The sequence below is a fragment of the Pristiophorus japonicus genome, chromosome 6 (genome assembly GCF_044704955.1).
Source record: "Pristiophorus japonicus isolate sPriJap1 chromosome 6, sPriJap1.hap1, whole genome shotgun sequence".
NCBI classification, from domain to species: Eukaryota; Metazoa; Chordata; class Chondrichthyes; family Pristiophoridae; genus Pristiophorus; species Pristiophorus japonicus.
Window position 1 is genome coordinate 10093977 of NC_091982.1, and position 16976 is coordinate 10110952.

Consider the following 16976-nt stretch of genomic DNA (forward strand, 5'->3'; position numbering starts at 1 on the left):
CCAAGAGATGCTGGGCTCCCTTGGGATTTCAGGGGATGAGCTCTCTGGTGGCGGAACATGGGAGTGCATGCTTTACAGATATACAACATCACTCCCCCCGCCCCCCCCAAAGTCAAAGTGAAAACTATTTACAAGGTGAGGCGGTCGGGAGCCTTTCTTTCCCTGGTGGACTGCCTTGGTACAAATGTCTGTTCTGGTGTGTTGGCTGTGCCCTCGCTGGGCTGGCGTGTTGTTGGCCCTGCAGGGCTGCTAGGTGAGCCTGGCCTTGCTGGGCTGTTGGGCGTGATGAGTTCGATTTCCTGGTCCGTCCGGCTTGGTGTAGTTGATCCTTTGGGTGTGTGTTGTGGGCTCGAAAAAGGTGGTGTCTGCTGTGGGTTGTTCAGGGCAGTCTGTGAACCGCAGCCTCGTTTGGTCCAGGTGCTTTCTGCAAATTTGTCCATTGTCTAGTTTGACTACAAACACCCTATTCCCTTCTTTAGCTATCACCGCGCCCGCGACCATGTCCATAGTTTAGCACATACACAGGTTCATTCAGATCAATTTCCTGTGACACAGCGGCACGACCATCGTTTACATTTTGTTGCTGCCGCTTGCTCTCCACCTGATTGTGCAGGTTGGGGTGAACCAGCGAGAGTCTGGTTTTAAGTGTCCTTTTCATGAGTAGCTCAGCTGGGGGCACCCCTGTGAGCAAGTGAAAACTATTTACAAGGTGAGGCGGTCGAGAGCTGAGCAGTACTCAGGACAGGCGGGTTTGGAGTGAGCCTTCTGTGACTCGTTTAAGGCTCTGTATGATGGTTTGTACTGCCCGCTCTGCCTGCCCATTGGAGGCTGGTTTAAACAGGGCTGAGGTGACATGTTTGAACCCATTGCGGTCATGAATTCTTTAAATTCGGCACTGGTGAACCATGGCCCGTTGTCACTGACCAGTATGTCAGGCAGGCCGTGGGTGGCAAACATGGCCCTCAGGCTTTCAATGGTGGCGGTGGCGGTGCTTCCCGACATTATTTCACATTCAATCCATTTTGAAAAAGCATCCACCACCACCAGGAACATTTTACTGAGAAATGGGCCCGCATAGTCAACATGGATCTTCGACCATGGTCTGTAGGGCCAGGACCACAAACTTAATGGTGCCTCTCTGGGCGCGTTGCTCAACTGAGCAAATACGCTGCATTGCCGTACACAGGACTCTAAGTCAGAGTCGATACCAGGCCACCACGTGTGGGATCTGGCTATCGCTTTCATCATTACTATACCCGAGTGTGTGCTGTGGAGATCCGAGATGAACGTCTCCCTGTCCTTTTTTGGTACCACTACGCGGTTACCCCACAACAGGCAGTCTGCCTGAATGGACAGCTTGTCCTTTCGCCGCTGGAACAGCTTGATTGGCTCCTGCATTTCAACGGGGATGCTGGCCCAGCTCCCATGCAGTACACAGATGAGGCTGCACACAGGGAGGTTAAAGTAACAGTGACCTCAGGCTTTAATAAGACACTCCAGAGTGAGGAACAGGCTTCTCTACAGTGCTCCCAAGGGATGCTGGGATCCCTTGGGACTTCAGGGGATGAGCTCCCTGGTGGCGGAACATGGGAGTGCATGCTTTACAGATACACAACAGTGTCGAAGGCCTTTGTGAGGTCAAAGAAGGCCACGTACAGGGGTTGGTGCTGTTCCCTGCATTTCTCTTGGATTTGCTGCACGGTGAAGATCATGTCCATTATGCCCCTTAGTGGGCGGAATCCGCATTGCGACTCAGGGAGGAGCTCTTCAGCCACAGGGAAAAGGCAATTGAGGAGGATTCTTGCGATGACTTTCCATGTGGCAGACAGCAGGGAAACTCCTCAGTAATTACCGCATTCAGACTCGTCACCTTTCATAACAATAATTTATATTGCGGCTTTAACATCATAAAATGTCTCAAGGCGCTTTGCAGAAGCGTGATCGAACAAAATTTGACCCTGAGCCACATAAGGATATATTAGGGAAGAAGAGGTAGGTTTTAAGGAGCGTCTCAAAAGGTGGAATGAGAGGTGGAGAGGTTTAAGGAGGGAATTCCAGAGCTTGGGGCCTTGACAGCTGAACGCACGGTTGCCAATAGTAGAGCATTTAAAAACGGGGATGTACAAGAGGCCAGAATTGGAGCAGCGCAGATATCTGAGGGCTGAAGGGGGTTACAGAGATAGGGACAAGGTCATGGAGAGATTTTTTTAAAAAGATGACAATTTTAAAATCGAGGCATTGTTTATTTGAAAAAGCAATTTTTAAATGGGTATGGAGAAGTACAGGGAAATAGGACTAAGTGGAGAGTTCTTTCCGACACCTGCAGCAGGTACAAAGAGCCAAATAGCCCCTTTCTGTGCTGTAAAGTTCTAGGGGCTAAATTGGACAGCCCCTGAAAACGGTGAGGGACTCGCGCTGTGCGATTACCCCGCAGCCGTTGAATGTGATGTAGCCTGCATGCCAACTTTGTGCTGCCTGCTCATTACCATGATTGTAACGTGCAGCCAGCGCTACCCACACTGTTGAGTGGCTGCACGCCTTAGCAAGGGGACCCAAAATCGTTACAGGGTAGCATGAAGCTAGCCCACACTATTTAAAGTCAGCCTGCATCTCTAAATGGTGAGGTGCATTGTGGCTGGAGCAGGAGGTGGAAGCCCTTGTACAAGTCATCCTGATGTGAAAAACACAGGAGCGAGCCTGCTCCAAGGTTCTCAGACGCTGCACTGGAGGCCTTGGTGGAGGAGGTGGAAAGGAGGAGAGAAGTTCTGTATCCACAGTGGGCCATGAGGCCCTCCAGACAAGCGCTAAGAAGGCAGTGGGACCAGATAGCTATATCAGTAATAGCTATGACATCATACTACTACATGTCTATCTCTGCCCTCAGCTTGTCTGCCTTATTCACTAGACTCCTTGCAATGCCTCATGAATCTAAAGCCCTCCCTCCTGCACCATCTCTCCAGCCACGCATTGATCTGCTCTCTCCTCCTATTTCTGTACTTACTCGCGTGTGGCACCGGGAGAAATTCAGAGAGTGCTACCTTCGAGGTCCTGCTTATTAATCTCTTTTCTAGCTCCATAAAATCTGCCTGCAGGACCTCATCTCTCTTTCTACCCATGTCACTGGGACTCACCACAACCTCTTGCTGTTCACCCTTCCTCCTCAGAATGTCCTGCAGCTGCTCAGTGACATCCTTCACCCTGGCACCAGGGAGGCAACATACCATGCTGGATTCACATCTACAGCAACAAAAATACCTGTCTGTTCCCCTAACTATTGAATCCCTTATCACTATTGCTTTTTGACCCCTTACATCTGAGCCACCAATGGTGTCATGGACTTGGCTCTGGCTGTATTCCCCCACCCTCACTAGTATTGAGAGCAGAATACCAGTTGGAAAACGAGATACACTCAGGGGACTCATGCACTACCTGCCTGGTCCTCCCTCTCTGTCTGCAAACTCTTCAGTTGCGGGGTGACCACCTCCTGAAATGTGCTATCCACGAAGTTCTTAGCCTCATGGATGCACTGCAGTGACATCAGCCACTATTCAAGCTCTGAAATGCGGAACTCGAGCTCCTCCAGCTGACGACACTTCCTGCACATGTGGTTGTCCAGGACTCGAGAAATATCCTGGACTTCCTACATGGCACAGGATGTGCATTTGACGGAACTGAGGTGGCCTGCCATGCTTTTATTTTATAGACTAACTAAACTTTAGTTTAACCCACTAACCAAACTTAGAGAAAAAAAGACAAAAATTTACTCAAGTTTAACAAGAACCACAGAGATACTAAACACAAAAAAACTATATATTAGCAATCCAGATACTTAACTTAAGAGTCCGCCTTTTGAGTTGGATGTGAGAAACCGCCTTCCAGCATGGAAGTTTTGGCCAACTCCATGAGCACACTTGTGGACCCAACCATGATGCAGGGTCTAATGGGTGATGTCTCAGCTTCGATTGCAGCACAAGTCTGAGTGCTGCAGTGGAAGCTCATACATCGGTCATGCAAAGCTCTGGACCGCTCTCATTCAGGCTCAGCTTGCTGCCACGCAAGCTCAGACTGCTGCCATCATAGCTATGTTTACCAGTGTGGAAAGGGGCTTGTAGGGTGTCCTCCAACAGGGCTAGGGGTTGCAGAGGCACAGCCCGTGGTTCCGTGGAGCATGGACCTGCTGTCCTCTCAACAATTACAGTATTCATCCTTCCACCACTGCAACTCCGCCAGTGCCCATGCTGTTGCCCGTCAGCCAGCCAGCCCAGACTGCTGCCAAGGTGATGCAGTCCGCAGCTGAATCTTCTAGGCCCAGAGCAGCTCGAGGTTGTCCTGCAAGGCCATCTGCAATCTCCTCCACTGAAAGTCAGCAGTCTTACACCAGCCATGCTGCAGTCACTGTGGTAGCACTTCGTAGGAGCATTTGGACAGGGAAAGGCACACGGAAGACAGGTATTAAAGGAATGCACAAGGGTGATTAGTTTACGTTTGTATGCAATATTGCATGCTTTGATTTATAAATTTGGTTTGGAATGTTTATTTTGTGTTGGTGTTTATTTTTGCATTGTGGACGCTGTGATGGTCAGTGACAGAGCGAAGGTAAGGTGTGGGACTGTTGGTGAATGGGGAATTGGTGCTGCTTTCAGTGTTCCCTGTAAGCTGTGCGGCCGCGCACCAGCTTTTCAATAGAAAAACCATGCATGTGCGGCCCAAATTTTTTTTTATTTTTTTACAGGGGATATTGGTTGCGTTTATTGGTATCACAGTCAGATGAGTTGTTCGTGGACAGCCCGGCCAGAAAGGGGCCATCTTGGTTGCCTCCTCCCTTCCTCTCTCTCTCTCCAACCCCCGCCACCCCCCCTTCTCTTGCTCCTAAGCTGGTCACCGTATAGCAGGTGTCAAGGGCTGTGACCTCATGATGGTGACTACTGCAGAGCTCCTCCATGTGCGCACCAGAGTCATGAGCCATGTCATCAGCAGTTAGCCCTTGTCGCCCGGTAGCCATCCCTTATTTTGTCATGGTGGCTCAAATGCAGATGGCACTGCAGAGTGCCGCAGAATGAAGACATTATGACTGCTGCCACGATACCGGGCATTGACCTGCATGATGCGCTGCCTATGGTCGCACATCAACTGGACATTGAAGAAGTGGAATCCTTTTCAGTTGCGCTTCATCTCAGAGTTGATGTGTGGTGCCCGCAAAGCAACGTGTGCAGTCAGTGGCACCCTGCACCATGGGGAAGCCTGCAATCCTCACGAAGCCACTGGCTCACTCCGCCTGCTGCTCTCTGACAAGAGAGAATGAAATGTAGTCAGCTCTCATTGAATACAGAGCTTCAGTGACCTCCCTTACGCAACAGTGGATGGCACATTGCAAGATGTTGCAAATATCTCCAGCTTAAGTCTGGAATGAGCCTGATGCATAAAAGTTCATGGCCACGGTCACCTACATAGCCACTGTTAATGTAGTCCTCGTCCTGCTCCGAGGTTGCAGATGTGGCTGCAGCAGGTGGCAGATTTCAGTGAGGATGTCCTTACTGAAGCGCAGATGTCTCAGACACTGTTCCTTGCTGAGATTCAGGTAAGAGTACTGCACCCATATCTGGGAGCAAGTGGTTTGTGCAGAAGTCTTTAAGTCAGGACAAAATCCTTCAGCAACTTTAAAGAACATTTGTGCAATCATAGTAGCAGCCAGTAGAAATCAATCAGCAACTAACCTAAAAGTAGTTGATGATCCCTTTAAATAGCACTGGTGGGGTATCCTTCCTGCTGCTGAATGTGTGCTCAGCTATGCTAGCTTAAGGCGGCGTTAGCTGAAACTTTGAACTCCAAAATGGCAGCACTGACATCAAATCAGCATTACACTCGGACATCATAATCTGCATAATTCCAGCGGACGCTCACCAACATGGCATCTGCCACAATGCACACCAGAAGTGTGCGCGCATGCTGTGGACGCCATTTTGGCTAAGGGCACCCAAAAAACGGGGCTACAAATCTGAACTTTGCGCCCCCACAATTTAAAGGCTGTCAAATACTGAGTTTGGCCACTAAGTGTCCTCCGTTATACAGCATTCTATAGACTGGCCTGTGGTGATGTGTTGGGGCTTTTCTCTACCCTGTTCCACTGTCTTTGACCAGGAATTTCCTCGGAGCTGCTCCCGGTCTCCCACTGTAACTTCACCAGAAGTGCGGTAGAAACCCCATTGACAGATTTCCGCTGCACTTATAATAAAGTTACGGCAGTGGAACGGGAGCAACTCCAAGGAAATTTCAGGCCTTTGTTTCATGATTAGATTAACATAGAAACATAGAAAATAGGTGCAGGAGTAGGCCATTCGGCCCTTCTAGCCTGCACCGCCATTCAATGAGTTCATGGCTGAACATTCAACTTCAGTACCCCATTCCTGCTTTCTCGCCATACCCCTTGATCCCCCTAGCAGTAAGGACCTCAGCCTATTCCTCAATTAATAGAGAAATTATGCTTCTCTCTCAGGTTTAGATATTTCTAACAATTCATGGTCAATGGAGGGAAAATCCACACACTTCTTTCTGTATTGTCAGGGTGTTAGCATAGATTTCAAACAGGGTACTCTAGCTGGGACCTGATGTCATCTGATTTCTGTATTTCTATGTATTTTGTTTATTTACTCGCACAGCATTCTATTATTACATACGATTAAAAAATATCTACTGTAGTAATAGCACTATTTCAGTTTACGTAGCTGACACGTTTGGTATATTAGGACAAGAGATTCCTGTGATTGTTTAATTTTTTTTTGAAAGGGATTCCCAACAGATTGCCGATAATATATGAGGACACCCCTGGAGAGTGTTCCCTGAAAAGTGTCAATATTTCCAGGGGATTCTACATAGAAACATAGAAAATAGGTGCAGGAGTAGGCCATTCGGCCCTTCGCGCCTGCACCACCATTCAATAAGATCATGGCTGATCATTCACCTCAGTACCCCTTTCCTGCTTTCTCTCCATATCCCTTGATCCCTTTAGCTGTAAGGGCTATATCTAACTCCCTCTTGAATATGTCCAATGAACTGGCATCAAGATCTCTCAGCGGTAGGGAATTCCACAGGTTAACAACTCTCTGAGTGAAGAAGTTTTTCCTCATCTCAGTTCTAAATGTCTTACCCCTTATCCTTAGACTATGTCCCCTGGTTTTGGACTTCCCCAACATCGGGAACATTCTTCCTGCATTTAACCTGTCCAGTCCCGTCAGAATTTTAGATGTTTCTTTGAGATCCCTCTCATCCTTCTAAACTCCAGTGAATACAAGCCCAGTCGATCCAGTCTCTCCTTATATGTCAGTCCTGCCATCCCGGGAATCAATCTGGTGAACCTTCGCTGCACTCCCTCAATAGCAAGAATGTCCTTCTTCAGATTAGGAGACCAAAACTGAACACAATATTCCAGGTGAGGCCTCACTAAGGCCCTGTACAACTGCAGTAGGACCTCCCTGCTCCTATACTCAAATCCCCTAGCTATGAAGGCCAACATACCATTTGCCTTCTTCACCGCCTGCTGTACCTGCATGCCAACTTTTAATGACTGATATACCATGACACCCAAGTCTCGTTGCACCTCCCCTTTTCCTAATTTGCCACCATTCAGATAATATTCTGCCTTCATGTTTTTGCCACCAAAGTGGATAACCTCATATTTATTCACGTTATACTGCATCTGCCATGCATTTGCCCATTCACCTAACCTGTCCAAGTCACCCTGCAGCCTCTTAGCGTTCTCCTCACAGCTCACACCGCCACCCAGCTTAGTGTCATCTGCAAACTTGGGAAATATTACATTAATGGTTTGGATGATGGAATTGAGTGTATGTTGTAAATAGCTGGGGTCCCAGCACTGAGCCCTGCGGCACCCCACTAGTCACCGCCTGCCATTCTGAAAAGGACCCGTTTATCCGACTCTCTGCTTCCTGTCTGCCAAACAATTCTCTATCCACATCAGTACATTACCCCTAAAACCATGTGCTTTAATTTTGCACACCAATCTCTTGTGTGAGACCTTGTCAAAAGCTTTTTGAAAGTCCAAACACACCACATCGACTAGTTCCCCCATGTCCACTCTACTAGTTACATCCTCAAAAAATTCTAGAAGATTTGTCAAGCAGGATTTCCCTTTTATAAATCCATGCTGACTTGGACCGATCCTGTCATTGCTTTCCAAATGTGCTGCTATTTCATCTTTAATAATTGATTCCAACATTTTCCCCACCACTGATGTCAGGGTAACCGGTCTATAATTACTCGTTTTCTCTCTCCCTCCTTTTTTAAAAAGTGGTGTTACATTAGCTATCCTCCAGTCCATAGGAACGGATCCAGAGTCGATAGACTGTTGGAAAATGATCATCAACGCATCCACTATTTCTAGGGCTACTTCCTTAAGTACTCTGGGATGCAGACTATCAGGTCCCGGGGATTTATCAGCCTTCAATCCCATCAATTTCCCGCCTAATAAGGATTTCCTTCAGTTCCTCCTTCTCACTAGACCCTCGGTCCCCTAGTATTTCTGGAAGGTTATTTATGTCTTCCTTTGTGAAGACAGAACCAAAGTATTTGTTAAACTGGTCTGCCATTTCTTTGTTCCCCATTATAAATTCACCTGAATCTGACTGCAAGGGACCTACGTTTGTTTTCACTAATCTTTTTCTCTTCACATATCTATAGAAGCTTTTGCAATCAGTTTTTATGTTCCCAGCAAGCTTCCTCTCATACTCTATTTTCCTCCTCCTAATTAAACCCTTTATCCTCCTCTGCTGTATTACAAAATTCTCCCAGTCCTCAGGTTTGCTGCTTTTTCTGGCCAATTTATATGCCTCTTTCTTGGATTTAACACTATCCTTAATTTCCCTTGTTAGCCACGGTTGAGCCATCTTCCCCGTTTTATTTTTACTCCAGATAGGGATGTACAATTGTTGAAGTTCATCCATGTGATCTTTAAATGTTTGCCATTGCCTATCCATCGTCAACCCTTTAAGTATCACTCGCCAGTGTATTCTAGCCAATTCACATCTCATAGCATCAAAGTTACCATTCCTTAAGTTCAGGACCCGAGTCTCTGAATTAACTGTGTCACTCTCCATCTTAATAAAGAATTGTACCGTATTATGGTCACTCTTCCCCAAGAGGCCTCGCCCAACAAGATTGTTAATTAGTCCTTTCTCATTACACATCACCCAGTCTAGGATGGCCAGCCTTCTGGTTGGTTCCTCGACATATTGTTCCAGAAAACCATCCCTAATACATTCCAGGAAATCTTCCTCCACCGCATTGCTACCAGTTTGGTTAGCCCCATCAATATGTAGATTAAAGTCGCCCATGATAACTGCTGCACCTTTATTGCACGCATCCCTAATTTCTTGTTTAATGCTGTCCACAACCTCACTACCACCGTTTGGTGGTCTGTACACAAATCCCACTAGCGTTTTCTGCCCTTTGGTATTCCGTAGCTCCACCCATACAGATTCGACATCGTCCAAGCTAATGTCCTTCCTTACCATTGCATCAATTTCCTCTTTAACCAGCAACGCCACCCCGCCTCCTTTTCCTTTCTATCTATCCTTCCTAAATGTTGAATACCCCTGGATGTTGAGTTCCCAGCCTTGGTCACCCTGGAGCCATGTCTCCGTGATCCCAATTACATCATGTCCCTTAACTGCTATCTGCGCAGTTAATTCGTCCATCTTATTCCGAATACTCCTCGCATTGAGGCACACAGTCTTCAGGCTTGTCTTTTTAACACCCTTTGCCCCTTTAGAATTTTGCTGTAATGTGGCCCTTTTTGCTTTTTGCCTTTGGTTTCTCTGCCCTCCACTTTTACTTTTCTTCTTTCTATCTTTTCCTTCTGCCCGCATTCTACTTCTCTCTATCTCCCTGCATAGGTTCCAATCCCCCTGCTTTATTAGTTTAACCCCTCCCCAACAGCACTAGCAAACACTCCCCCTCGGACATTGGTTCCGGTCCTGCCCAGGTGCAGACCGTCCGGTTTGTACTGGTCCCATCTCCCCCAGAACTGGTTCCAATGTCCCAGGAATTTGAATCCCTCCCTTCTGCACCACTCCTCAAGCCACATATTCATCTGAGCTATCCTGCGATTCCTACTCTGACTAGCACGTGGCACTGGTAGCAATCCTGAGATTACTACTTTTGAGGTCCTACTTTTTAAATGTAGTTCCTAGCTCCCTAAATTCGTCTTGTAGGACCTCATCCTGTTGGTACCTATATACACCACGACAACTGGCTGTTCACCCTCCCTCTTCAAAATGTCCTGCACCCGCTCCGAGACATCCTTGACTCTTGCACCAGGGAGGCAACATACCATCCTGCAGTCTTGGTTGCGGCCGCAGAAACGTCTCTCTATTCCCCTTACAATCGAATCCCCTATCACTATCGCTCTCCCACTCTTTTTCCTGCCCTCCTGTGCAGCAGAGCCACCCATGGTGCCATGAACTTGGCTGCTACTGCTCTCCCCTGATGAGTCATCTCCCTTCAACTACCCAAAGCGGTGTATCTGTTTTGGAGGGGGATGACCGCAGGGGACCCCTGCACTACCTTCCTCACACTGCTCTTCCCGTTGGTCACCCATCCCCTATCTGGCTGTGTACCCTTTATCTGCGGTGTGACCAACTCACTAAACGTGCTATTCACGACATCCTCAGCGTCGTGGATGCTCCAGAGTAAATCCACCCGCAGCTCCAGTGCCGCAATGCGGTCTGTCAGGTGCTGCAGGCGGATGCACTTCCTGAAAATGTAGTCGTCAGGGACACCGGAAGCGTCCCCGAGTTCCCACATCGCACAGGAGGAGCATAACATGTGTCCGAGCTCTCCTGCCATGACTTAACCCTTAGATTAACTAAATTTGGCAACAACAATGCTACAAGGTTACTTACTGATAAAAAAAAGAAAAAGATCTCACACAATAAAGCTTCAAAAATCTTAACTAAGGTACACAGCTCATTTTATGGCCCATGGTCCAAATTCCACCTTATTTTGAGGCATTTTCTAAGTGTTTCAGAGGAATTGGTTTGGGAACCCAAGGTCCGAGCAGGTCAAGGAAGAACAGCAAGGTATTGTGGGTGAGTTTAAGGCAAAGTGTCCAGAACTGGAAGCTTCCAGGATAACTGACTTTGAGGAACAATTAGTTAAATGGCATGTACAAAATGAAATTTCAGAGGTACTTACGTGGTACACAGGAACCAAATTTATTTGGGAACTCAGAGATCAGATCATCGTTGACTCTGTCCTTCATTGGCCCCAGAATTATTATTGGGCGAGCATAGTGAACTGAAATTTAAAAACATATATGGTGAGAAATGTTTATACCGACAGCCTCAAATGAAACATCACAGACAGGACTATCCAGACCAAAAAGCCAAAACATCCACCTCCTCAACCACTAGCGTTACCGTGGCTGCACGATCTACAGGATGTAACAGCAACTTGCCAAGACTTCTTTGATTGCAATTCACAAACCTGTGACCTCCACCACCTGGAAGGACATGGGTAGCAAGTACATGGGAACACCATAGTCTGAGTTCCTCTCCCAAGTCACACACCATCCTGACTTGGATATATATCACCATTCCATCATTGCCGTTGGGTCAAAATCCTGCAACCCCCTACCTAAAAGTACAGTGGTAGCCTTCACCACAGGGGCAGCAGTGGTTAAAAGGAAAAGGCCACCACCACCTTCTCAGGGCAACTAGGTATAGGCAATAAATGCCGGCTTTGCCAGCAACGCTCACATCCTGAGAATGGCATTTTTTTAAACTGCTTCCACTGCAGAAAGCTACCAGTGAGAATCACACTGACCAATCTTAAGCAGGACTTAATTAAATGTATATTGTTAAATCAATCATACAACATATATCAAAGAATTGGTTTCTTCAACCTCTCAAAAGGAGAAACTTTTTTTTAATAAAGTTACTTTCTTACTTTTTCCCTTTATAAGATCAGGATTTTTAAGTAAAGAACCCACTAAACTCAATAAGGTGGTCGCTTTTGATACGTGAGCTCACCATCTTATGATAGCCTGGAAATTCCTACTGTGAATAGGCTGTGCAAGAGGTCTAGAAATTTGCGAGTTGGGGAACTTGCTCCCTTTCCGTTTGCTCTGCACTGTGCTTGAATTTCCTGTCTGCAGCAGTGTGGCCTCACACAATGAGAGAATTTTAACATATTCAAATATAATTTGAGTCTGGTGTTAATGAAGATGCCCATGAAATTGTTGATTTCTTGCACCAGGTGAGTTAAGCTCATTGATTTGCTATTTAAAAAGGGTATTAAAGAACAGTACTTTTTTCACCTGCGGGGAAGGGATTCCTTAAAGCTGTACTGTTCATTTATTTTTGCTGCCATTCAATTGTATGCTACAAGGACTAATTTCAGTGCTTCCCTCTCACTGAATTTAATAGAAGAGGACAAAGAACAAGGAGGAATTGATGCCAGAGATAACAGATTGCACCAGAGATGGATTGGCCACATTATGCTACCAACCAATGCATAGCTCTCTGCCAACGACAGAGGAGAACTGTATTCATAGGCTCTGGTTCAGCAAGGAGGCAGTTACAGAGCTGTATTATCTGCTTCAAACAGACCTGGAGCTATAGGGACAGCACTGATTTCCAGGCTAGTACATAGGATTTAAAAAAAATTAATTCTTAGGATCAATGTTCCCTTTAAGCTGCGTGGCCGTGAGGCTCTCAACATCTCCCCCGCAGCCGGCTTTTCAATGCGGAAAACCGTGCATGCGCAGTATTTTGATTAAAGGGGCAGCGCACACCCACAAACACAAGATTGCTTAGTATACGGGTGTTGCTAGCAAGGCCAGCATTTATAGCCCAATTCCTAGTTGCCTTTAAGGAGGTGGTGGTGAGCCGCCTTCTTGAACTGCTGCAGCCTATGTGGTCTCTCTCTTAGGCAGTCCCTCGGAGTCGAGGATGACTTTCTATGTGGTGAAGGTACTCTCACAGTGCTGTTAAGTAGGGTGTTCCAGGATTTTGACACAGCAACCATGAAGGAACAGCAATATATGCCCAAGTCAGGATGGTGGGTGACTGGAGGGAAACTTGAAGTGATGCTGTTCCCATACATCTGCTATCCTTATTCTTTGCTATTTTAGTTAGCATCAGTATGTGGGTAGTCACTTGAAGCGGAGAAGAATGGATGTAGTCAGGTTTTTGTACATGCCTCCATGCTCATGTTGAGCACAGAATGGAATACTGAGATGGGTGAGTTTTACTTCAGAACACAATAGTACTCTTATCATACCACCACAAAATTTACATCAGGGAATAAACTGGATTTCATAGAATGATACAGGAGGCCATCTGGCTCATCATGCTTGTGCTGGCTCTTTGGTAGAGCTATCCAATTAATTCCAGTCCCCTTTCGAGACACAATATTACAACTTTCTGCAAAGACAGAAAGGTTTGAAAACATCTACTTACTCTCCAGGCGTGTCACTGCTTCATAGGATAGAACAGTATCATCCTGACCCTCTATGAAGGAGGAAAATAGAAAAACATTACTAACAGCTGAAATCATCTTCATCAATTCGTCATCATCCTCCTCCTGCACCTCCCCCTCCCCGTCATCTATTTCCTGTACTGTCTGCCAGCACTTGCTTAAATCTAATCTCCAGGTATTCATCTCGAGAAATAATTGGAATACAAGAAAAATTATGTGTCAGTCAGTGATCGTGAGAGTTCATCATTTGAATGAAGGTATCAATTCTACAGGTGAGTGTCCCATGTTATGGCAAATTGGGGCTGGAGCAAATAAAAAGCAACAATGAACTGCATCTTTGTGAATTTCAGGACCAGACTGTCCATCCCAGCACAGAATATGTGGGGGTGAACAGTCCAGACTGTCTTCCTCATTTCTAGGGAAATGCAACAAAATAAATGGTCCAGGTCAACTGTTCCATTCACCTGGATGAGAATGAAGCTGAAGGCCCCAACTCTCTCCAGCCCTGGCATCAGTGAGTAGAGTTTGGGGTTCCAATTTTTTCTTTAGCCCTAATCAGGGTGATTAGGGCTGGGGTCCTGATTCTCTCTCCAACCATAAAACGGTTGAATGTGGTGGTGGCCTCATAATAAGGCTGTGCTGGTGGTCAATGTTCTCAACTGTCTGTCCCATCTGAGGACAGGACCTGTGGAGACAAACGACCTGCAAAGGGAGAAGAAAAATAAATGAAGGAACCCGAAGGGGTTACTTACTGGAGCTGCTTTCACTGTCACTGGTGTTGGACGTCATACACTCTGCAAAAAAGAAGCAAGGTGCCAGAGTTTCAGGTTATAAAGGAGCAAACAACAGATGGGCCGACTGTCCTTTGTAATGTAATTCTGATTACAATGTACTGGCACAGTAACTTCCTGCACATTCCCAACACTGAATATTTTCAACTAGGTTTGGAGAAACATGCTGATCAAAGATTCTCATTAGATTTTCTGTTTGCTACAAAACTATATGTTGCCCCCTGTGAGATGTGATTCTAGCAGGGTATTCCCAGCCACTATCCGTGATTGCCAAGGTGAGGACATGGCAGCATACCACTCCATTCCTGTAGGTTGGTAGTCTAATGCAGAATGCTGAGCTTGTCCTGTGGTGTCCTCCACACTCAGAAAAAAATTAATTTCTTCCTATACATCTTCCCTACAGTAACGTGTCAGGTTTGGCTAGTGCAGCAGTGACTGTTCCTATAGGAAAGCAAAGTTCACATTCAGCCACCTGTGCACTGCCTGACTCTGACTCATCCAGCACACCTTCACCAGCTCGGCCCATCTGTTCTGCCTGGGAAAATCTGGCAGAGGTGAGATCGAGAAACTGAGAGAAAGGATCCAAAATAAGAAAATGGGGATTTATTATACACCGATAGATGATTAAGTGTGAGTTAGCTAGTTATATACAGTGTGCAAGTGATGTAATAACCCACAGCAGCAAAGCTCAATGGGGTGGAATCAGGCAAATCAAGAGATTTAAGCAGTTCCTTTTATGGGAGAGCTAATATCGGAAAGTACTGAGGGATTGATACCCTAAGTATGCTGCTGAAAATACCCCTAAAATGTGTTGATCCTTGAAGAACATCTCTTAAACCCCCCCAGCGGAGTATTGGAACAAGCAGCAAAGATTTGATAGAGAAAAGATCAAATGGATACTGCTAAATCGGACTATTGATTTCAGGCATATTGCCCTGATGGAGCAGAAATGCAGCACCCAATGGGCCTCTCTGCTGTGTAACTTAAGATCGTTAGGAGCCTATCAACAAGGATGTCTGTAAAACGAGAAAGTGACTCCTGATCCGTTTTCAATTCTCTTTTATAAATCATATACAATATAAACTTTAAGAAAAACCTCTCACTTAGGCACAAACCATTTATACATTTTAACTGTCAATTAAACCAAGCACGTTATAGTTTTGTGACATAAGTGTAAGTTATCGGTTATGTGATTTAGATTGTGTAAAATTACTTACGTATGTAAGTGTTCAATCTGATCATTTATTGTACGATTGAACAGCAAAAATATCAACTTGTAAGTGACTTTAATTTACAACACTGGGTTGACATATTGGAGATTACATGAGGAAGCCCTGAATAAGTGGTCCAAAAATGGACTTGTGACACTGGGACTTAATAAGATTACTTGAGGTGACAGTGGAAACGAGGAAATTAAAGGTTGTATTAGAACAGATGTTCAAACGCAGATATTTGTGATTTTTACATTCACAAATGTTAGTCTCTCACTTACTCAGGTTCTTCATCCCGTAATAGTCATCACTCAATCCAGGGAACTCCTGGATCCAACCACCGGACAGCAAAAATTTAGAAATAATACAGAAACAAGAGATATAGAAACAGAGGAAAGCAGTGAATTAGCAGCTGGACTACTGCACAGTGATAGAGCAGAATAGAGGCAGCTGTCGGGGCCACTGCAGCTAGTGACAAGGATTCCAGTGGTTTTAACTGCTCCACAACATCGTGGCCATGGAGTATTCAATTAGAATTGTACGGCTGTTAAATTGAAATTGCATTGAGTGTATTAGGTGCTGAATCAGATTGGGCAGACATGATATTGTGTACACGCTGCTAAATTTTGGTAACTTTGTTTAAAGAATTAGAGCCTAAAATTGTTAATTCTGTGAACATAGACAGCGAACATCAGGTCTCACTCTGCTCACTGTTGTATGTAATGAAATTATACTTAAGTCTAGAACTGCTGGGGCCCCGTTTGGTACAGTCCAAGGAAAGCTGTTTGGAACATTGGAACCATAGTGCAGGCATGTTAGTGTTTGCACCACACTGAGTTAGTGTTTATAGCACGCTATTCCCTCTGACCAGACTTCACGTAAGTCTACAGTTACTTACGGTCATGATCACCTGTGTGCTCCTGCACAATATTCTCTTTGCTCTTGTAGAATGTAAGCTTTCGAGATAAGAGGAAGCTCTTTTTACGCTTGGCTCTGGATGACTGTGAAGGAGAAGAGGATGGAGGACACAGAAGGACAAATGGATGTTTCATTCATGCAAAACACGTTGTAAATGTGGATCAGCAGTGACATGGTGAGCAAACCCTCCAGATACAAGGGTATTTTGACTTTTGGACTGTCTGAGGCATCTCCTTTGAATAAGCAGCCAAATTCCCAAGTGTAATATAGCCAGACAGCTGAGTTTTATTCAGGACATGTTTATTTGTACTGTATTAATGGCCGCCCCTTGTCACTGATTGGTCCCCTTGGAGGATAAGCCACACCCTGATGTTTCTGTGGAATGTGTAACTGGAACTTGCCCAGCCCAAATTCTCAAATTGTAAACTCAATCCACTTTGACTCCCAGATGCCACAGAGGATAGATCTCCCCAGAAGCCAAGTGCCAGCCGAAGTCCCTTACCCCAGCGCAAGTACTGCCTCCCCCCAACAAAAGTCCCTTGCCCCAGCGCAAGTGCATGAA

The 16976-nt window shown here is 45.9% G+C and overlaps 2 protein-coding genes across 7 annotated transcripts in view; one reads left to right on the forward strand and one right to left on the reverse strand.

Moving 5' to 3' along the window:
* The window catches only part of tex11 (testis expressed 11), a 454209-nt gene that overhangs the window by 416986 nt on the left and 20247 nt on the right, over positions 1 to 16976 (forward strand). The window lies entirely within an intron of this gene.
* dlg3 (discs, large homolog 3 (Drosophila)) overlaps positions 1 to 16976 on the reverse strand; it is a 779594-nt gene that overhangs the window by 28250 nt on the left and 734368 nt on the right. For 5 of the 6 annotated variants that reach the window (XM_070882612.1, XM_070882615.1, XM_070882614.1 and 2 more), the window contains 4 exons: positions 16395 to 16497; positions 14247 to 14288; positions 13476 to 13526; positions 11209 to 11310 (listed from right to left, as the gene is read on the reverse strand). In XM_070882612.1, coding sequence (XP_070738713.1) covers positions 11209 to 11310; positions 13476 to 13526; positions 14247 to 14288; positions 16395 to 16497 — 298 coding nt within the window. The remainder of the gene's footprint in view (positions 1 to 11208; positions 11311 to 13475; positions 13527 to 14246; positions 14289 to 16394; positions 16498 to 16976) is intronic. The other variant, XM_070882613.1, reaches the window with a different exon arrangement.